The 23,653-nt window shown below is 39.7% G+C and overlaps 1 protein-coding gene across 3 annotated transcripts in view; it reads left to right on the forward strand.

Moving 5' to 3' along the window:
• The window catches only part of VEZT (vezatin, adherens junctions transmembrane protein), a 42,452-nt gene extending 35,855 nt beyond the window's left edge, over positions 1 to 6,597 (forward strand). For all 3 annotated transcript variants that reach the window (XM_060245199.1, XM_060245200.1, XM_060245201.1), the window contains exons 10-12: positions 2,117 to 2,217; positions 3,279 to 3,486; positions 5,601 to 6,597. In XM_060245199.1, the coding sequence (XP_060101182.1) occupies positions 2,117 to 2,217; positions 3,279 to 3,486; positions 5,601 to 6,157 (866 nt within the window). In that variant the 3' untranslated portion in view covers positions 6,158 to 6,597. The remainder of the gene's footprint in view (positions 1 to 2,116; positions 2,218 to 3,278; positions 3,487 to 5,600) is intronic.
• The last annotated feature ends 17,056 nt before the right edge of the window (positions 6,598 to 23,653 follow it).

The following is a 23,653-nucleotide window of genomic DNA, read 5'->3' on the forward strand; positions in this document are numbered from 1 at the left end:
TTCCTGAAAATAGGAACTGTGGCCCCCACTTTCCACAGTGGACACAGAAGCAAATAAGTCCTTTAGCTTCTCTGCAATCTTCCCATCTTCCTTCAGCTATCTCTTTATTCTTATGTCATCCTTTAAAAATAGATTGGTATCTCATACTATATATAGGTAAAGAAAGATGGGGTGATGGCAGAGACACACACATATACATACACACACAAACAGCAACACACGCAGAGAGGGCGGGATAGAAATTTAAAGTAATAAATAAATAACAAAAATTGGGAGCTGGGAAAATTGAGATCTACCTGCTAATTGTAGCTGGTTGTATAATACTTTATTCCGTAGCCAGGTAGGTTTCTTTATAGTACCTGTTGCCTTCCCCATGCCCTCTTTACTGCTTAAATATTGCATCTGTTGTTGTTACGTGAACAGAACTGTATTAAATATTTCTGAATTGTGCTTATGATAAAAGCGGCTCTTGCCTCTTGAAATCTCTTGCAACAATATATTTGAATAAACTAGTCAAAGGACTCTGCTTTGAGATTTAATCTTTAGGTTTTGTTGAACAACTGCATGCTACATTTACATATATGTACGTATTCACTGTGATATTTATTAATGGTATTAGTTTCCCCAAAGCCTTGATGTACTTATGGCAATTTTACCAGTGATACAGTAGAATCTTTCCTCACTAGCATCATTGAGGAACCAAAGTTGCAAGCTTTTACTGAAGCCATGGCTGTGACCTACTACTTGTCCTCCACAGCATGTGAGCGGCCCTGATGGGCTCCCAGCAAGTGGCACCCACTGCTGGAATGTACCTTATGGCTTCATATCATTAATCAGCTGTGCAGTGGGTGGCATGGGGGTGGGGAGCAAAGGTGGATTCCCAGCTATGGGCATCATCTGCTTGTCAGCAACATGAACAGACAGCACGAATGACTGGATGTTAGAGTCTTATACGCACATTTTTCTTGTGACACACACTTAAAATTAAAGGATTGGTTCCTTCTTTAAGGCATTCATCCTGGAACATATGAAGCTGCCTTATACTGAATCAGACCTTTGGTCCATCAAAGTCAGTACTGTCTTCTCAGACTGACAGTGGCTCTCCAGGGTCTCAAGCTGAGGCTTTTTCACACCTATTTGCCTGGACCCTTTTTTGGAGATGCCGGGGATTGAACCTGGGACCTTCTGCTTCCCAAGCAGATGCTCTACCACTGAGCCACCATCCCTCCCCATATAAGCCATAGCCAGTTATTGAATCTGTGGCAGTTCAGTCTTTCTTCATTTGAAGTGTTTGAGGAACAGAGCATAGAGTCCCAACTTAAAGTCAGAACATTGAAGCTTACGTATATATAAATAACTTGCACAGCAGTCACGCACGGAATAGTGAAAACAATGGCAGTTTATGTTTGAGCACATAAATCCTATCACTTCGGTAAGAAAATCAGATTAATTCTGATTTTATGCATATTAATACTTCTAAGTTAGTGGCGCTGACTGAACATATTTTCCAGTAACTGCGCATGTGATTTCACTCTTAGACATCATAGCCATGTTACTGATATTTTCCAGATATTTTTTTCAACTAAACATAAAACTCAGTATTTTCTAAAGCTATCCAAAATGGATGAGCCTGAAAAATCTCCAGGGCTGTTGGGTAGCTGGTGTTTAAACACATGGGTGAACTTGCTGCTTGTGAGTTCACTTGCAGCACAGTTTGCAAAAGGCATTTAAAGGACCACATTCTGTTTAAATGCCTCCCCCGCATTGGAAATAATGGAGAATTGGGGTGCCTTCTTCTGGGGCTCATAGAACTGGACCCCTGGTTTTGGTGCCTCTCCCTCCAAAAACTTTAGTATCCTAATTCATGGTGTGCAAGCAAGTACTTTGAGGAAGACTACTCTCAGTTAAATAATTGTCGGCTCATGTGTTAAATTTTATCTATATTTATAGTATATCAAGTCAGTTTTAATAGATATAATTGTATCTCTTTGAAGTATATGCTAGTATAAGTGAAATCTAATTAAGGTATCCTAATACAGAGCCCTTTTGCCACCTGCAGTGGCTATTCCAGAAGTTTTAATACAAATTTGACTCCTTTTTATCCTCTTTATTCTAGACAAACCTGAAGTATCAAGTGAGAACGAACACTGCACTGTAATACCCTCACTACAACCTGCTGTACATATAGAGGACAGAGACCCAATTCCTGAAGAGCAGGTAAAATCTATATTGCCTTGAAAGAATGATCTTTAGATTTCCTTATGCAACAGTCAAGTAAGACCCATTTCTTTTGGAACTGTTAAATAAGTAATTATTTATAGGCTCTGTAGCATGCACATAGTCCTCATGGTGGAGTTCCCAGCTTTGCTAAATAAATGCAGCCTGATTTAATGTTAAATACTACAATATACAGTATTACTATATGCATGACTTTGGATAAGACAGAATCTAAGTGTTTTTTTTGTTTTAAAAAAATGCTATTAGTAATAGTAAAATTTAAGGTCTGAATAAATGATGTCTGAAGTTAATGCAAATAGCCTTGTTGTGTTGACATATTCTGTGCAATGTAGAACAAAATATTTAAAATATGTTCTCAAGCCAGTTTTTTACTTCAAGATATTTTGCTCAAATTGTCCTAATGATAGCCCTCTGCTTGGCAGGTTAGTTTTCTGCATGCAAGAAACTTTTGGTATGAAAAGGAGGACATTAGAGTACAACCTCCTGAAGTAATGCAAGTTGGAGAATAAATCACATTTTTCTGTTCATGTAAAATTACTTTCACAGGATGACTGAGGGACATGTTTGAAAGAACTGCGCTTTTGTATCTGTCCATTATCAGTTTAGTTATTATTTTTACTTCCATCTGCTGATTTTTTTGGTAAAAAAAATGCACTCTGTAGTTTCTGGAGTGCATAGGCTGTCTCAAGTCTTCTTTAAGAAAGGCAGACTATGAATGCTGTTAAATAAATGTGGAATTACGTGTTTGGATTTAGCTCATTGTATGGCACAAAGTATAAAATGGCCCCTTTCTAAGCAAAAGACACTTCCTTTGTGGAAGGACAATCCAACCCATTGTTAATTGTATGTACTTTACATATACGGAATAGCTGGAATAGTAAGTTAAGCAGTTTCTCAAGGAGGGAAGACTTTAGAAATATTTGAATGAAGCGCATAAAAATCAATTATGGTGACAATCACTGGAGATCAGAAATATCACCATTTTGTAGGGCTGGGGTAGTAAGCAGATCCAACAGGATGTTTGTTGCCTTTTTCCTCAGGAACTTGAAGCATATGTTGATGATACAGATATAGACAGCGAGTATAAGAGAGATGACTTTTATTACTTTTCCCTGGAAGACAGAGAGAGACAAAAGCGTGAAAGAGAGGAATCCAAGAGAGTACTGCAGGAACTAAAATCTGTGTTGGGATTTAAGGCTTCAGAGGCAGAAAGGCAGAAATGGAAACAACTCCTATTTAGTGACCATGGTAAGCATTATTTTTATTAGCTTGGAAAATCTTTATATATCTGTCTTTTGACAGTAGCTTTGTTTGCTGTGACCAGATGTAATGCTTTAGAACACCTGTGATACTAGGCTGACATGCTTAACAGTATTTGTCTTCTGGTAAAAGAGATGAGGACTGATTTCGCACTAGGCTTGTTCCGAGTAGAGAGCCCTTTTATTCCCGGGGCTTCTCTCCATTTTCGCACAAGTTGCCCCGGAGCTGTGAGTTGGCCCACTGCTTTTCTGCAGCAAGCGAGATCCTCTGACAAGCAGTTTCTACTTGCTGCAGAAAAGCGGTGGACCAACTTGCAGCTCCGGGGCAATTTGTGCAAAAATGGAGGCAAGCCTGGGAGCAAAAGGGCTGTCTACCCGGAACAAGCCCTAGTGCGAAATCGGTTGAGATTTTTGTGCCCTGAGGATTGGGGAAAGCTCCTAAGGCAAGTCAGACACATGGGAATTGTATATATACTTCCATTAAGAACATAAAGAGAAGCCATGTTGGATCAGGCCAATGGCCCATGCAGTCCAACACTCTGTCACACAGTGGCCAAAAAAACCAAGTGCCATCAGGAGGTCCACCAGTGAATAAGCTTTGCTCTTTATTTGAGAGATTATGCAATCTAACATCAGTTTATTAATTAGTGTATCTTCTGACAGTTTTAAGTGGTATTATTCTGCCCCATGGCACAGAGTGGTAAACTGCATTACTGCAGTCCAAGCTGTGCTCACAACCTGAGTTTGATCCCAGCAGAAGCTGGATTCAGATAGCCGGCTCAAGGTTGATTCAGCCTTCCATCCTTCTGAGGTCAGTAAAATGAGTACCCAGCTTGCCGGGGAGGAAGTGTAGGTGACTGGGGAAGGCAACGGCAAACCACCCCATAGAAAGTCTGCCGTGAAAACGTCATGATGCGACATCACCCCAGAGTCGGAAATGACTGGTGCTTGCACAGGGGACTACCTTTACCTTCTGGGGACTACCTTTATTCTGAGAATAGATATAGAAAGTTTGGAAAACTGCAGAAATGTTCATGATAAGAGAAGGAAATAATATACAGATAAGAGAAGGAAAGGGCATTTTGTTTTGAACTAATCATTTGTCCTATGTGTTGAGGTAACGTAAACAGATCCACATGTTTTACAGTTTTGGGAGATTTAACAGGTTATTTAGTTGTGTATAATTCTTATTTAAAACACTATGGTTGGCTTGAGGCTTGCCTTTTTCACTTTACTGATTTTGGTTTCTGTGGTTTGTACAATATATTTTGGAAAATACAGTGTGAAAAGAAAACAAAGGAAGTTTAGAATAATAACATAATTCAAACTGCAAATTGATGACTTTTCTGGATTAATGCTACAGCACTAAACCTAGATGACTTGAAAGCAGCTCAATGGATATAGCTTAAATGTTATTAGAACTTGGGATCTATTTTTAGCATCCAGTATTCCTGCATCCATGAATAAAACTGAAATTTATATTTGGATTAGCAGTTTTCCTGATGGAAGTGAAGACTTTGCAATTCCTTGTCATTATGTTGTTCTTTCCTTCCAATGGTTCTCCTAAAGAGCAAGTTAATGAGCAAAATGATCAGTCTTCTCAACATGCAAAAAGAAACATAGGTATTCAAATATTAAATGTTTTAAGGGTCACTTTTACACATTACAAGTATTTAAACAAAAACTAAGTAAATTAAATAGATTAAACTTGTAATCTATTGGAACTCATTATCTGAATGGAAACCTATTTTACTTGTGTCTGGAATTTTGTACATTAAGAAAAAGATTACAAAATACTGCCTGTGACCTTCCAGTTACCTTACAGGCAATTAGAATGTGAAGGAATGCAATTCAAAAGTATGGTCAAATAAAAACTAGTTATATTTTAATTTCCATTTTGCAGTACCATTTATCATATTCCTTATTACTTTCTTTATATGCTTTATGTATTCAAGAAGTTGTATAGTGTGATCTAACATGTCCAGCATTCTGTGCAGAAAATACAGATGTTATATACTTTAAAACTTATAGCTCAGTCATGTTGTAGTAGGTTATGTTGAGTTCAGCAAGTTGTCATTTCATTCCACCTTCTTTTTTTTAAAGCTGCAGTGAAACCCTTGCCTGCTGTAGAGCTTGAAGAACCTGTAAATATTTTGGTATTGCCTAAGAATTCAGACTCTGGCAAGCAGGATTACAGCAGAAAAGAGGATGACATAGAGACAGTCTCCGTTCCGAAATCACATGCCACTGATGATGAGGAAGGCAGGACGGAATACTTATCTGATGGGCCTGGAGTGAGGAAAGAAGACATTACCACTGATGGTGACTCACCTGTGTTTGAAAAAAGAACATGTTACCAGTGCAATGGAGAGGGAGAAGAATCCGAGCCATCTTATATGGATGGAGTGAAGGTGCTACAGCCAACTGAGAGAGATGTGTTAAAATCCTCCATGAAACAAAGGCTGGCACAGCTCCATATATCAACAGATTTCAATTTCACATCAGGTCTAGCAGCAGAGGTTGCTGCCCGGTCTCTTACATTTACAACCATGGAGGAACAGACATTTGGAGATGAGGAGGAGGAAATACAGGAGAGCAATGACTTGTTTGTGAAACCAGACAAAAGTGAAGTGAAGGACTGTGAAAATGAAGGTTTATAGATTGTATCCAAACCTTGCCTGTTTGAATATTATGGAAAGCTGGTGTGGTAACTGAAGCAGCACATGCAAAGAGATTCGTAGTTTGAAAATACTGAATGGCAAAGATGAGATACTACTAGTGCTTTTTAAAACTGGGATATGAATTTGATTTTACTTGTCTTTGGTAATATATATACACATGCAAGTATAAACCAAGCTCAAGTTACGTAGTATGGTTTTGACATGTGTCATTGATGACTGTGGAATTTAATTTAATACTTTATTTATATAACAAGGCTTTTCTTCCTAATGGGAGGAGCAAATTGTCTTTGTCACTTCCCAAGTACTGACTTCAATAGGAATAGTAACTGTAAAACTACTTGAAATTGTTCTTTTACAAGAATATAAATGATATCATGTATGTCTCCCTATCAGCTTAACTTTGTCTGCAATTTCTGTTTGGCATCAATAATAGGGGCTTTTGTTGTTCCTGCTGGTTCACCAGTCTCTCAGCCTAAGAAAAGGAATATTTTTACATTTTTAAAAAGGAAAGCCATAGAAAGTATGTCTTGGAATGCTAATGTGCACTAATATAGGATTACTGGCAAAGGGTCACAAAGTAGTAGAGGGGCAGAAAATATTTTGCATATCACCTTACTTTCTAGACAATTTTTTTTTATTCTTTAATGTATATACTGTTGTTGCTTCATATGCAAAATTTTCCTAAATTGACTCTTGTGATTACCAGAAAACTCTTTAGCAGGTAGAGAAAGATAAATAGGTTTTGAACAGATCCACCCTCTGGTATTTTTTTCCATTAATGTTTTTCAGTAGATGGAAAAAAAATTGCTTCTTCAAGACAAAGTAACTGATACTAAGTGATCTTTCTGTTTCAGCTTTTACTTTGTTTTTGTGTTGGGTAATTCTTGTTCTGTTTAATTTTCAGTCTGGTCCAGAAATAAGTTTTCATATCTTTTGTTTCTGCATCTTTCTCTCCATCATTAAAGAGCAGTTGCTTCAGTTGACTCTTCTGGAAGCTGAAGGTACCACACAAAGGCATTACTTGCTGCAGCATGTGAAATGGTGCTTTTATTATGAGGCATTTATTTATTTTAAATATTTGTACCTTGGCCTCAACTGAACTTCTTTTGGGAATGTCTTAGAAAACAATTCCAGATTACAAAAAATTATTGCAGTTGCCTTCAGCTTGTGCCCTTTGGGCTATGGATTCAAGTCAACCTTTCCCTATGCCAAAGTAGCATGCAGGAAACCTAGCAAATACTTTAAGGGAGCTAATTGGTTTTGTGGCAAGGAGCACCAGAAATCAAACGAAAACTTAAACAGGTATTAAATTCATAATGAACTGAATACTAGGCATTTCCAGGAGTTAACATTTATTTATTTGGTTAGATTTATTTTCTGAAAGGTGGCTGCTCTAGCTGATTCCTGAGGCATATGTAAATCATCTTATCTGAAAGCATGAGGGAATAATGGAAAGGTGCACTATATGGAATTTTCCTTTACTATGAAGAATGGAAAATTTGCTTGCTTCATTTTACCATACCAGTAATATGTATATTATAATCTGATGCATTAATGTCAAGCAGCAGGACTGAGCAAGGTCTTAATGCATTTGGGGTTAGTCATGGGTAATACAAATCTTGCATTAAGGGGATAACTCAGTTATTTCGATGCATATAGACACAAGAGGGGGAAAGTACTTTTAAAATAGCAGATATGAGAAAAGGAACAAACAATGCAAGGATTATTGAAAGCATTCAGATTTGTTTTCTGGCAGCCAGCCACAATGTCCTTGCTTACCAGGTGCTTGATGGTTGCTACAGTTTTCTTCCCTGATCCAGATAGGGCCTCCAAATGAGACATCCATCACCAGAGGGACACCATTGATAGGGTCAAACTAGTAAAACAGATCTATCCTTCAGTGCAGTAGTAGCCTTGCGATATATCTGATTATTTCCCGTTATTTTAAAATTGGTAGGAAAATATTGTCAATCTTCAGATGGAAATATTTCTGCTAAATGATGCATTCCTGTTTGCAAATATAGTAACAAGCGTAAAAAGCTGTATCTTAATGCCAAAAGCTGTATGAAGTGGAGACAAGTCCCCATTTTAAAATCAGCTTTCACTAGAGCTGATTTGTCTCAATAATAAGCAATGTCAGCAACTACCAAGCTCTCCAGTGGTATTAAAGTAAATACATCAAATGGGCTCTTGATAAATTGGTGCTTAGTCCTCTGTAAGCCAGTTCGCATATTAGAAGTGCCTGTCTACCACATCCACAGGGCCTTGTAGTTTCATGGTAACCACATCTATTCCAGCATTTGTTGCAAGACTCCTAGGAGGCACTAGGTGATCTACCAAAAATGCATTAACTATTATTAATGTTCATTTTTAAAACTGTATTCCCGAGCAGGCTGAAATCTATGTCATGGCCACATTTGGTATAAGCAACTTTGCTGCTTTTCCTTGAAGTTAAGCATAGGTCAGAGGAGCTGTTGGTAGATATGGGGACAATCTCGTCTCCATATCTAACAGTATTCTTGAGCTTCTTGAATGATCTCTTTGTTCTATCAGGTAAATTATGTGGGTTTCGTTCTGGGGTAAAAGTAACCATATGAGGCATGTTTGCAGAGTAAACTAAGAATACATCTCTAATAAAATATCAAACTGTGTATTAAATGATGGGGAAAGTGAAAAATGTTAAATCAGAATGGGGAAATGTTTCTCAGCTCTCTGAGCCTCTAGTCCTTGTACATGGCCTTTCTGGAGACTTTAGCTGAATTTCAAAGGAAGCATGTAACAGCCATTTTTAATTAGCTGTATTTTCAATACATGTCAATTATGTCTGGTCTTTTAAAAAAAAAACAAAACAAAACCTCACAGTATTTATTCAGATCCAATAGAATGAACATGTACTTTTAATGAAAAGTGAGTCAAGATTTTTTGAATAAATACAAAATAGTTCCAGCATCTTTGCCATTTGATTTTGATTTTTAAGGAGAGGTCCCAGGTTCAATAGCTGTCTTAGACATTCAGCAAAGTATATTAAGGAGCAAAATTTGGGAATTGGTTTTAAAAGTTGTGAAATAATGCACCATACTCGGGTTTAACTTTTATGTTAAATATATATTTGATAAAAATGTGGGCTGGTTGTATTATTCAGTGAACAGAAATAATGCATGAAGAATGAATGTATGCTGGCTGCTGTGAAATGAGTTAGGACATCAAAGAATTTGCCCCTTGATTACTCACAGCAAGCATACAGTTGGGCAGTTACTTCACAGTAGTAGGGCAACTAATATAGACATTGTTGTTGGATATGCTTTTGGGAAGAGTGAATGTGAGTTTTTTCAGATAGTGGGGAAACTTTAGAGAATTTGAAGCCATTGAAGTTTGGTGGGGGTTTTTCTACTTGGGTTTGCAAAACAGCAACAACAATCCTTCCCCCTCAGTTCCATAGAAAATTGAAATATAATTGCTGTATTCTTAAGAGCCCAACCTTACATGTACTATTACTTGACAACTATTACATGTACTGAACTGCATCTTCTAACCAGTCTTCTGAAAGTGGTAGATGAGTCATTCATGCAAGACAGGATGCTATTTGCCTACCCAATGCTATTTGGGTTGGCAAATGCTAATTGGTGTCTTCTCCTTGCTGCAGCTGTCAGTTTTGTGTGGTTTTCATTTCACACAGATCTTGCCCCCAACCACCAGTGCAAGAGATGAGTTGCTTCCCAAAGTATCTGAATTAGTTTTTGTCAGTTAGGGAAATAAGAATAATGTAAAAGTTTTTAAAAGAAACCACTAATATTGCAGTCAGCAAATGAAAAACTTTAATATCTGTGCTTATAACAGAATGTAGACTTCAGCACTATCTGGCAAAAAAAGAAAGAACTTGTGTGTGTGTGTTTTTTCAAAAGCTGACAAAATAAACATATCTACAGGCTCACAACTGTGGGCCTGTCCTCTGAATCCCCAGCTTTTGTCTTTTTAAAAGCTTTTAGCCCTTTTTGTTTACAGTTTTTGTCCATGGTGCCTGAGAAAGAATGGGGGTGAGGAAACTGCAAGGCTATTGGAATTGAATTAATTAACCCCTTCCTGACCAAATTCATTCTCCTCAGCTTTCTTCTATTTTTTCTCTTAGGGCTCTTTGCTTCTTTCTTGTTGCAACACTCCCTGTTAATGTCCACAGTGACAAATGAGAACACTGGGCAGACAAACTGAATGAAATTAATACTATTCATGGGTTGCCTCCTCTGTTTGCAATGGGAGATTTACCTGAGGAGTAGGTGGGACATGGGGGTTAGCTCAGAGTGGCTAACATCAATTAAAACAACATAAAATTACATTACAGTAAAAGCACAATAAATTATTAAAACATCTCAAACATATAGTTTCAATCCCTAGATGGCGTTATTTAATTAGCGATGTTTACTGTGATGTTATTAGGTGTTATTGAGCGCATTGCGTTTCTATTTGGGTTGGATTAAGATATTAATACTGTGGTGTGGTGAAATACTGGACACTTCCATTAGGTGTTAAAAGCCTGTTTAAACAGTTCTGTCTTGCAGGCCCTGAGGAATTGTGGCATGTCTCACATGGCCCTGATGTTTTCAGGGAGACCATTCCAAAGGGTAGGGGCTGCCACCTAAAAGGCTCTTGCCCTGGTGGTGGACAGCCGAACATTCTTTGGCTTGGGGATCACTAAGAGGTTTTGTGAGCTTGATTGTAGTGCTCTCTGAGGCTCATGTAGGGAAATGCTCTCAGGTACAAATACATTCAGTGGGTTTGCAGTTTCTGTCATCTCTACATAGGAGATGCAAAACAAGGGCAGGTGGAGGAAACGGAAACAATCAGGTTTCCTTTCAAAGTCAAGTCTTGATCGTCTTTCCCTCCTTATTTCTCCCTTGCCCATGTTCTATCAGGATTTTCCCCATAATTATGCATCAGAAAAGGGAGACAATCAGATTTCTTACTGGAAATAAAAGCCCGTCTCCTGTGCATAATGTTTCGACATGAAAAAGATTGCTTTAGATTATCAGAAGAGCTCTTAAGCGTTTGCTGTCCTTGCAATGCTCAGCTGAGGTAACTTGAATTTCAAGCTAAAATGCAATGTAATGTTTAGCAGCATCTTTATTTGTTGGACCTGCGTACAAAATAATGTACCATAAACCTCTGTTTAATTATTTGATTTTAATCCAGTCCATCATAGTGAGAAAAACAGAAGGGTTTGCATTACTATAAATCAACTTTTTATATCGGTTTGTTCTTTGTTATTTTCAATCTCTTTTTTCACTTGCTACAAAAGATGGAGAAATCTGAGGCAAGCAAAAGGAGACAGTGAAAAGCTGTTGTATACAAAAGGCTTTCCTACTTGTTACAGGAGCAAATGAGGTTGAGAGGCTCCCAGACTGGGCCAAAAATCAACAAATGTTATGTATTCTGCAACATTTCAAAGTAGCTTATCGACATGAGGTCCTAGTTTTGATATCCAGGAACCCCTCTATCTTATTGAACAAATTGCTTCATACTCTGAGGGCAGCTGCCCCACACGTTACCAGGGTCAAGGAAGCCTCACCACCCAGTAAAACAAAGCATCTATAGTGGCCACTCGTTTCTTGAAATACTTGATTCTTTCAAGCAATGGGATGCAATGTCATACTAACATCTCCCAACTGTTGATCATCATTGGCTGACCCTGTGCCTTGGGAGTGGTTGTTTAGCAGGTCAGAGTAAATGCAAAGAAACGCTCCCCCCCACACCCCCAAAAAAGGTTAACTAAAGCAATTTCCTTGTAAGAGTGTTCTTCTGTCATTCTAGTAGACTGGGAGCTCTGAAAATATAAGATATATAAACATACCAGGGAGCTCATGATTGACATCAGTTATGAATATAAAATAGTGCTCGGTTCTCAGATCAAATTTCAGTTTTTATTTTTCTACCCTTAAGCAGACTCATTAGCTCACATAATGCCTAGAAAATGATTTGTAGGTCCTTTTGCTCCATATGTTGACTTTGACAGGTAACATTCATAAGATTTCTAGTAATTTTTTTTTAAACTCACTTTTCTTCCAGGACTCTGATTGGCTTGTTTTTTTAAACTTATTCATTCTTCTGTCTTTTTAAACATAGGATTTTATATCTAAATTCATTTATGACATAAGGGTCAGTTAACAAGGATGTTGCTAAAGGCAAGACTCTTCAAATAATATCAATCCTGTAGAGCTCAGTGAATCTTTGTGGTTTTGTTTTAGACCCTGGCCATTTTTCTCACTTACTGTTTTAGCTTTTTCATAGCCTATAAGTATTTGGCCATCCACAAACATATTTTCAGAATCAATAGAATATAACCATACTGCTCAAAGTGTGTATAGTGCCCACCATTATTTGCCCTGCTCAATAGAGGTCAACAGCATCATCAGAAAACTGGTTGCTGTTAATTACCACCTATGTTACACTATGCAGGAGGCACTATGAACTGCCTTGAATAGTTGCCATCCCTCTGATTGGATTTAAACTTGGTTATATATTTTGTTTTACATCTTACGTTTTAATACTACTATGTTTACTTAATGAGATGTTCATTGAAATGAAATGTTGTGACCTGCCCTGAGCCCACTTGCAGGCGAGGGCGGGATATAAATCAAATGAAATAAATAATAGACTCAGAACACTTACAAATGCTCTAAGGATTTTGCTTGAATTAACTCAATAAATTTTACAGCAGCCCTGTATAGAAGGCTAATATGATGACTATTCCTGGGAACTAACGCTTGCTGGCCTAAAAACTAAGAATTCAGTTAACCTGATTACTTCATATATGCTAAACAATGCAAATTACTACTGTAGTAGTGTATTTTTTATAATTTATCTAAGCTTCATCAAATTCATACTTCTGTTGAAGCTGCTGTTGTAATCAGTGTGAATGAAGGCCCATAGGGCACACCACGTCATATTTTGTAAGGGTTTTTTTTTTGTTTGTTCACTTTCTAGAATACAGATCTCAGCTAAATTTATTTTATACTGTACTGTTGTATATAATTCTTACATAAAGTCCTTATATTCTTCCATTTCAGCCTGAAGAAAAAAATCCCTCTTAAATCTAATAGTTTGTTGCTTGATACTGGTTTATGCTTACATTTGTTCCTCTTTCTCTAGCAATCACTGCCCATATTACCCTAGAAGACCTAATTTCTCTATTATGGAATTAGATATTTTCACTGTAAATGGGAGGGGGCAGGTGGATCTGCTTTATCAGCACTGCAGCTTTGGTCTATTAATACAGATGCTTGTTTATAACTTTACTCTCCTCTGAAGATGAATTTCTTGTTGCATTATTTTGGCAGTAGCTAGTTTCTGCAATACACAGTACTGGCTCACTGTTGCAAGCACTTTACTAATGAACACTGGTTACTCCTATCCATATACCTGAAATAAGAATAGGTATTTTTTCCCTCAAGCAGTAGTTCTCTGGAACACCTTTAGTGATTCATAATAAGATCTTAATGACTCTGCAGTAGTCAAAGAGGGGACCTGTTAGTAATGCCTCTGCCAAGAGAGTATTCTGTCACCTTAAAGGAGTAGCTCCAAATTTAACTGAAGAGGGAATTGGGCACCAGATGAGGAAGCTGAAGGAGAATATTGGTAACATAGAAAGATATATAAAGTGATCCCGTGTGGCCAGGTGAGGTTGTTGGGAAGCATGGTGTTTTTTACCCCCCAGTGGTCCCTCCGCTCCCCAGCCCATTCAAGTCCCATAATTGGCCTACTTGGAGAAGGAAAGGCCAGATTTTCCCACAACTGCTGACACCTGGCCCCCAAGCTGTCCACACAGCCTGCCTTACCTTGCAGGATGTGGCTGCCTGTTGCTCTGCTGGCTCCCTTCCCCCGTGCAGGACCACAAAACTGGACCCATGGTGAGCTGCAGTCCCAACTTTTTTAAGAACAAAGACCAGAGCTCCACGGTATCACCTTGAAGTCTCTGAAAATGTATCTATACAGCTTCACTTTGGAGACTTTCATGATCTGTGCAAGTTTACATATAATCCTGTTTAGGAGATGTTGCTCACCTGTATGTGACTCTTGGGCAATATCTGATCTCAACTTCACAACTACTGATGTTAGAACAAAATAGGAATCGATTGCACCTTTAAGACCAACTTAGTTTTATTCAGAACTTAAGCTTTCATGTGCATGCACACTTCTTCAGACGAGGAATGCAGTACAGTAAGCAGAGCCACATATAGTTGATGGGGTTTTATAATGTTTCATTTATATTATAAGTCAACATAAGTTCTGCTGAAAGAGAAACCTGATATGGATCCAAAGCTGAGGCTGTCAACTGATGAGAATAAAGCTGGATTTACTGTACAAGCAGTAACAGCCTTTCAGGGGGCAGCTGAAGAACAGCTTTGCTACAGAACTTCTAACAGTATCTTCAATAACGCTTTCGTCTGGGAGTGGAATTTTCCTCCCCATCTCCAGGACATATGCTTTCACTTTAGAGAGATTTTCCTTTAAGTGAAAGTAAAGCTTATCTTGATATTCCACAGGTTGCTTTGTTGTCTTCCGGCTCCCCTCATAGCAGCTTTCTCTGGTGGATTCTCTGATTCTATACATTTGATACTTGGGTGTGAAAATAAAGCATTTTCCAGTTATGGCTCTTCAGTGCCTGCAGTTGAAGGCAATTTGTCATTTTCCTGGCTCAAACAGGTATCTGTGAAAGACATGCCTCCTGTAACGTCTCCACTCTCTGTGTCTTGCCTGCTGTCTGAATGAATGCTCTTCATCTGAACAGCATGGAAAGCCAGGCTTTTGGACCTCCTCAATTAGTCCAACAGCTCCATAGATCTTTGCTGTTTTTCCAATCAAACTTGGGAAGCTAACTCCAATTTCTTTCAATGTAGGAAGCAAACTGGTCAGTACTTCTGCTGCATAGCCTGATATTTCTATCAGTATATTTAAGATGATGTCATTATTATTGGGATCTCTTAGGTGACTAATTAGGGAATACATTCTTGAAGTGCCTTGGAGGATGCTTTTTACAATTGTTCTTGTGTGCTCAGCCAGCAGGTCTGCTTTGCTGATGGAAATCCAGGGAAAGATAACTCGGCATGTTCCTGCACAGCTCTCTGTTACCCCTTTGCAGGAATTTCACTGCCACTGGGACAGCCAGGGCCATGATGGGAGGACGATTGTAATTCACAGAAACCTGTTTGAGCCAGGAAAATGACAAATTGCCTTCAACTGCAGGCACTGAAGAGCCACAGCTGGAAAATGCTTTATTTTCACACCCAAGTATCAAATGTATAGAATCAGATAATCCACCAGAACCTGTTAAAGAAAGCTGCTATGAGGGGAGCCCAAAGACAACAGAGCAACCTGTGGAATACCAAGATAAGCTTTACTTTCACTTAGAGGAAAATCTCTCTAAAGTGAAAGCATATGTTCTGGAGATGAGGAAAATTCCACTCCCAGATGAATGTGTTGTTGAAGGTACTGTTAGAAGTTCTGTAGCAAAGCTGTTCTTCAGCTGCCCCCTGAAAGGCCATTATTGCTTGTACAGTAAATCCAGCTTCATTCTCATCAGTCGACAGCCTCAGCTTTCGATTCATATCATGTTTCTCTTTCAGCAGAACTTATGGTGACTTACAATATAAATGAAACATTATAAAACCCCATCAGCTATATGTGACTCTGCTTACTGTACCTCATTCCTCGTCCGAAGAAATGTACATGCACACAAAAGCTTATGTTCTGAATAAAACTAAGTTGGTCTTAAAGGTGCAATTGACTCTTATTTTGTTCTACTACTTCAGACCAACACGGCTGCCTATTTGGATCTAACTACTGATATTGGTAATCTGGAATGGAGTTCAGAGTCTAGCTACATCAACACTAATGATGTTGGAAGCAGAATAGTTTATTTTAACCAATTATCAGGGAGTAGATGGTTGGCATCGAAAGCAAACCATTGGAGCATTTTAATTAGTAACTCTGTTTGCTTGACTTGCTGTTGGTAAGTTGTTGCCTTTTGCAGGTAGTTTTGAATGTTTGTGCGATACAGTCTCTGTTTTTACAGTCACATACAAATATTCTTTGACTGAGGTATTATATTACTGGTCTGCATTGTCATTCTTTCCTATGTAAGGAATCATACTTCTCTATTGTATTAACAAGAATGTACTCCTAAATATGAAGATTTGAGATTGTAATTTTTGAACCAGTAACTTCTTTGTGTAATAAAACTTCTTTCCTGTTTTTGAATTTCTCTATTAATTCTTTAGATCCTTGATTTATTAAACTCTGTACTTTTATACTGACTTTCTGAATTTCTCCTCCTTTCTCTCATTAAAAGCTGCATTTTCCCCATCTTTCTGCTGTTTGTCTTACCAATTTTTGAACATGATACATGGGTTGCCAGGTCTGTCACCATTTGGGGGACATTCCAAGGGTGAGTAGGGATGTTGTTGCATGAGAGACGCTCTGGTTTCTGGCCAAACTAAAAATTGCATGAGACAGCAGCCAGTTTGCTTTCTCATTGGAATATGCTCTGAATTCCAGCTTATTTCAAATGTTTTCTAGCAGATAATTAAGGGCAGTCTTTGGCATGAGTGCAGAGCAGGTTTTACATTACTTCAACCTATAATGATAGTGCCTTAACATCATCAGTCAGATCAAATTGTTTAAATGCTCATGGGTAAGACAGGAAACATTAAGACTTTGAGAATGGGAGGTTTGTAATGGTTTTCTAAATCTAAATTTTAACTGTCAGGCAAACTACAATGGCATTTCTAGCTAAAAGAGCTCTAACAGTTACCTTTTCTACCAAAGCAGTATCTTCTACAGGTAGTTTGATATACAAACTGGTATCCTTCATTCAGATAAAAACAAATCTCTGACCTGTTGTTCCCTGCTTAGTGGTACAATTCAGATATTTAAGAGCCAGTTTGGTGTAGTGGAGCGGCCCCATGGCAGAGTGGTAAAGCAGCAGTACTGTGGTCTGACCTCTCTGCTCACGACCTACGGTAAGTTCGATTCTGGCGGAAGCTGGATTCAGGTAGCCAGCCCAAGGTTGACTCAGCCTTCCATCCTTCTGAGGTCGGTAAAATGAGTACCCAGCTTGCTGGGGGGGGGGAGTGTAAAAGACTAGGGAAGGCAATGGCAAACCACCCCATTAAAAGTCTGCCATGAAAACGTTGTGAAAGCAATGTCACCCCAGAGTTGGAAACGACTGGTGCTTGCACAGGGGACCTTTCCTTTCCTTGGTGTAGTGGTTAAGTGCATGGACTCTTATCTGGGAGAACCAGGTTTGATTCCCCACTCCACTTGCAGCTGCTGGAATGGCTTTGGGTCAGCCATAGATATTGCAGGAGTTGTCCTTGAAAGGACAGCTTTTGGGAGAGCTCTCTCAGCCCCACCCACCTCACGGAGTGCCTGTTGTGTGGGGAGAAGATATAGGAGATTGTAAGTCACTCTGAGTCTGATTCAGAGAGAAGGGTGGGGTATAAATCAGTCTTTTTCTTAAGAATTTGTAATGACATTTGATTCTTATAGCAGACAAGAACTGCAGTATGTTCTTGTGCCTATAAACCATGATTCTAAATCATGAATATATGGCTTGAATATGATGAATTCAGGTGGCTTTGGAGCCAGGAAATCTTCAATAACTGAACTATAGCGGGAAGGGGTGCGTGGGAGAAGGAGAGGTAGCATTCATGCATGCATGCATGCCAGTAAGGTGTCAGAGGCTTGTTCATGTAAGGGATTAACCAGGGTCTTTTCACATCTGAACTAAGTGACAGAAGCAACTTGTAAAGAAGGATAAATTAAAAGGCTTAGTGGCTTCTGTACCTTGTAACTTCTGAAATTCTATCCAATTTTGTTCTGGACACCCAAATTTCACAGAAGTCTCCCCCCCATTCTGCAATTTTATATTCTTTATTCTAGAGCTTCCCCTGCAGGATTAAAAACTGATAAAATACTAGTATTGGTGGAAACATCCTCTCTTGAAACAGAGCCCCAACCATTTTATATAGCTGAATGTTCCCTATAGGAGATATGTGATCTGGGTCCCATTGCTTTTTTTAAAAGCCTAAAGTAATGGGGAAGGAAGGGGTCTGATTAAAAGGCTTGTAATCTGTGAAGTAGCAGCTGCACCTCTGGTAAAATATGGGGCCAATTCATGCATATTAAAGGTACAGGTAGTCCCCTGTGCTAGCACTAGTCGTTTCTGACTCTGGGGTGACATTGCTTTCACAACATTTTCATGGAAGACTTTTTACGGGGTGGTTTGCCATTGCCTTTCCCAGTCATCTACACTTTTCCCCCAGCAAGCTGGGTACTCATTTTACCGACCTCGGAAGGATGGAAGGCTGAGTCAACCTGGAGCCAGCTACCTGAACCAGCTTCCGCTGGGATCCAACTCAGGTCATGAGCAGAGGGCTCTGACTGCAGTACTGCAGCTTTACCACTCTGTGCCACGGAGCTCTTACTCATGCATATTACAAAGTCTTAATGTCTCCCATTTGTCTCTGCCCCATTCCTTTGGATCAGCACTGGAAGTTCCATGCTCAGAATTTCGCAGGCATGTGTAGGCCAAGTTCAGATCAGAACTGCTATACATGGGGAGGGGAGGCTTAAGTCTATCCTATGCTGGTTTCCCAAGATGAACCAGTGACAAGGAACCACAGTGTGCCCTGTTGGGAAAACTTACTGTACAAATGGGCTACATATAAGTTTCCCCAATGAACCATATAGTGGCTCCCCAAGGTTGTTTCTAGTTGGAGAATTGGTACATAGGGAAGCTTAAGCCTTTTCTTTACATGTGCTATGGTCTCACAGTAAATTGGGCCCACATGTGCCTGGGAATAAAATTCCAAGCATAGAAATCTCAGAGTACATACCATCAGGACTGGGGTGGACATGTGGGAGATACAAACACTTTGTAATGACTGAGTAAGCACTACTGTATAGATAAGTGTATGTCCCCACCCCCAACAACTAGCTGAGGGAGGGTGATTGTGATTAGCAAAGGGAGAGCCAGTTTGGTGTAGTGGTTAAGTGTGCGGACTCTTATCTGGGAGAACCGGGTTTGATTCCCCACTCCTCCACTTGCACCTGCTAGCATGGCCTTGGGTCAGCCATAGCTCTGGCAGAGGTTGTCCTTGAAAGGGCAGCTGCTGTGAGAGCCCTCTCCAGCCCCACCCACCTCACAGGGTGTCTGTTGTGGGGGAGGAAGGTAAAGGAGATTGTGAGCTGCTCTGAGACTCTTCGGAGTGGAGGGCGGGATATAAATCCAATATCTTCTATCTTCTTCTTCTTAATTCCCCTTTCATCCACATGGTTGCTAGTATAATAATTATGGATAAGGCCATTCACTGTGTGCACACAGCAATGTTTTACACATCAAATGCTTAAATCCTAGAATCCATACAAATGTACATGTGTCTGGAAGCCCTAGTCCAATTAACGTACAAAGTGAAGCAGCCTTAAGTGAAATGGACTGAAAAGGATTTCCTCCTTTCCTCTTCTATTAGCTTTTTAAAAGATCGTGTGATATAATGGACCATTTTATTTCGAGCTTACATTTTTCAGAGCTTTCAGGAAAGAAAGAGAGGGAATAGGGGAGGGGAAATGGAGATGCCCCCACCAAGTTCCTGCAGGTCCCCCAGTTTATAAAGCTTATAATCAGTGAGTAAACAGTATCCTCTATTGTAGTTACTCCTGGTTAGTTCAATTTGTTTTTGAAGGTCTTTAACTGATCTGCTATATCCATTGGAAATGTAGTTGGCAAAGAGCAACTTTCCACAAACTTGCATCTGCCAAAACAGATATAAGACGGGTGTATATGGAGAGGAGAAGCCACCTTTCAAAGAAAATGAGGATGTTAGGTTATTGACAGAAATTATAACCTATGGAAATGTTAATCTCATAATATACAGAGGCCTGGAACTTAATCTTGCTTGGCTGCCTTATTAGAATAATAGAATCATAGAGTTGAAAGGGAACTCCAGGGCTATCTAATCCAACCCCCTACACAAAACTCACAAATACTTTCCCCTAAATTCACAGGATCTTCATTGCTATCAGATGGCCATCCAGCCTCTGTTTAAAAATCTCCAAGGAAGGCAAGCCCACCACCTCCCAAGGAAGCCTGTTCCACTGAGGAATCGCTCTAACGGTCAGGAAGTTCTTCTTAATGTTGAGCCGGAAACTCTTTTGATTTCATTTCAACCCATTGGTTCTGGTCCTACCTTCCAGGGCCACAGAAAACAATTCCGCACAATCCTCTCTATGATAGCCCTTTAAGTACTTGAAGATGGTGATCATATCACCTCTCAGCCATCTCCTCTCCAGGCTAAGCATGCCCAGCTCCTTCAACCTTTCCTCATAGGACTTGGTCTCCAGACCCCTCACCATCTTCGTTGCCATCCTCTGGACCTGTTCTAGCTTGCCTATATCCTTCTTAAAATGTGGTGCCCAAAACTGAACATTTTAAGAAGGATATAGACAAGCAGGAACAGGTCCAGAGGAGGGCGACGAAGATGGTGAGGGAGGGGTCTGGGGATCAAGTCCTATGAGGAAAGGTTGAAGGAGCTGGGGATGTTTAGCCTGGGGAGAAGGCGACTGAGAGGTGATATGATCACCATCTTCAAGTACTTGAAGGGCTGTCATAGAGAGGATGGTGTGGAATTGGTTTCTGGGGCCCCAGAAGGTAGGACCAGAACCAATGGGTTGAAATGAAATCAAAAGAGTTTCCGGCTCAACATTAGGAAGAACTTCCTGACCATTAGAGCGATTCCTCAGTGGAATAGGCTTTCTTGGGAGGTGATGGGCTCTCCTTCCTTGGAGGTTTTAAAACAGAGGCTAGATGGCCATCTGACAGCAATGAAGATCCTGTGAATTTAGGGGGAGGTGTTTGTAAGTTTCCTGCATTGTGCAGGGGGTTGAACTAGATGACCCTAGAGGTCCCTTACAATTCTATGGTCCTATGTTGATACAGCCCAAAATTGCATTTGCTTTTTTAGCTACCACATCACACTGTTGACTCATGTTGAGCATATGGTCCACTAAGACCCCTAAATCCTTTTCGCACATACTGCTGCTAAGACAAGTCTCCCCCATTCTCTAACCATGCATTGGATTTTTCCTACCTAAATGCAGAACTTTACATTTCTCCCTGTTAAAATTCATTTTATTGGTTTTAGCCCAATTTTCCCGCCTGTCAAGGTCATCTTGTTTCTGTCTTCTACTGTGTTTGCAACCCCTCCCAATTTAGTAACCTGCAAATTTAATAAGCAAGATTGTCAGTTTTAAACTGGACAGAAGGTGATACCAAAAGGAATACAGTATTCTTGCACAGAGACAGCACTGTAATCTCCCTCATGTGTGATGGAACTAGAGATTAGGCCACTTTACTCAACAGTGGTCACTTCCACGCAAGGCTTTTCCCCCTGAGTGTAAGGCAGCTTGCCACAGTTTGCTTCCTTTTAGTGCCACCATGCAGAAGGAGCCAGACAGACTACTTTTCACCTTCCTGGGCTATGATGGCAGTGTGACAAAAGTGGTTGTTTGTTTGAGTTAGACATTTGGCAGGGAGCATCATGGGGAGGGGGGAAAGGACAGGCATAGCTTGCTCCTGCCATTACCTCTCAACTTGCCCAGCTCCAGAATTAAATATGCATAGGATTGGAAGGTTAATACATAAATGTAGCTTTGGTTTAACTGCTTATGAAATATTTTAATTATGGTCTCCCATACTCAAAGAATTTTTTTCATCTAATCCTCATATGATTGTCTATAGTTAATGTGTACTGAATAACTGGCATAGTGCTTGCACAAATAGAAATTATAGTCATTGAAACAACATACATTTGCCTTTTACAGGAGTTACTTGCTCAGCTATTAGGGTTGCCAGGTCCGACTGAAGACATATCTGGGGATTTTGGGGATGGAGCCAGGAGCAAAGGTATGACAAGCATGATTGAACTCTTAAGGGAGTTCTGGCAATCACATTTAAAGGGACCACACACCTTTTAATTGCCTTCCCTCCATTTGGAAATAGTGAAATATAGGGTGACCTTCTTTTGGAGCTTATGGAATTGGACCCCCTGGTTCAATCTTTTTGAAACTTGGGGGGGGGGGGGGTTTGAGGAGAGGCAGTGGATACTGTGCGGAAAATTTGGTGCCCCTACTTCAAAAAACAGCCCCCCCCCCAGATACCCAGGGATCAATTCTCCATTATACCCTATGGGAATAGGTCTCTATAGGGTATAATGGAGTACCCAGCAGACAGCTCCCTCCCCCCGGTCCCACTTTCTGATAACCCTGAAGCAAGGAGAGGGCCTCCAAACTGGGGGATTCCCTGCCCCCAGCTGGGGATTGGGCAAACTGGAAACTGCAGTGAACTGATTAGCAAACACAAGAAATAAACCACTGCGTTTTTATGTTGCAAATAAATGCTTAAGCAATTTCATAATGATGCAATTATATTATCATCACAAACAAAAATTCATTAAATGTCCATAGAAAAATCAAAAAGATATTTCACAACACTCTTATAAGGTAGTACTTTCAAAATCAGAATGTTATTTCACATCACTCTTGTAAGGTAGTACTTTATAGTCCACTGTCTCAGTTCTCCTTTGCTTGAATAGGATTCCTCCTATGGGTAGCAGACCGAAGTCTGACAGGTGCGACAGCTACACAGGTCCTAGGTTCAGTTCTGTGTTTCGGTCACCTTCCACTGGCCACTTTCTTTTAGCTTTGGAACCCATGCTAAAGGCAATTGCTCACACATTACAATACAATGTTACTTTGCAGCTTGCAGGAATGGTTCTCCCAGCTGGGGATTGGCAACCCTATCTAATTTGTGGAGCAAATGTGTTTTATCTGGGAGCAAACTAACTCCCAAGGCACTTAAAATAACAAACATTGCTGAAGAAGTGACTGCAATGATTCAAAATGGAAGGAAATTTAATTGCAGAACTTGAATATTGGTATAGCTATAGATGAACAGGGCCCTCTGCTGGTCAAATTTAGAATTTATAGTTCCTTATAGTCAAGCAGTTATTCCTTCGGTACAGCTGCATTTGTTCCAATTTCTTGAAAGATTTACACTCAGAATGCTTACCTATCATGCAGTTAAAATAAATAGATCCACACTAGTCACCTACAGGATTCAGCAAAAACCACTAAAATATATTCTCCAGCCTTCCCAGACAGCGACATTTTTATTTCACATTATTAGGATGGTGGTGCTGTCCTCTCTTACAGACAATTCCCTAACCTAAAACAATTACTCAGCAATAATATTAGACTAGCTAACAGACACAGGCCCTGAAACAAGCCTAGATGTCGGCTTTGCCCTTATAACACAAGCAGCACTAATGTTTGGCCTATGAATTAACTAACTAGCATTACAAAGACTTGTTCCCATTTTAGTACTGCCCTGATCTGGATAGCCCAGACTAGCTCAATTTTGTCAGATCT

This window comes from Heteronotia binoei, chromosome 8 (assembly GCF_032191835.1).
Source record: "Heteronotia binoei isolate CCM8104 ecotype False Entrance Well chromosome 8, APGP_CSIRO_Hbin_v1, whole genome shotgun sequence".
NCBI classification, from domain to species: Eukaryota; Metazoa; Chordata; class Lepidosauria; order Squamata; family Gekkonidae; genus Heteronotia; species Heteronotia binoei.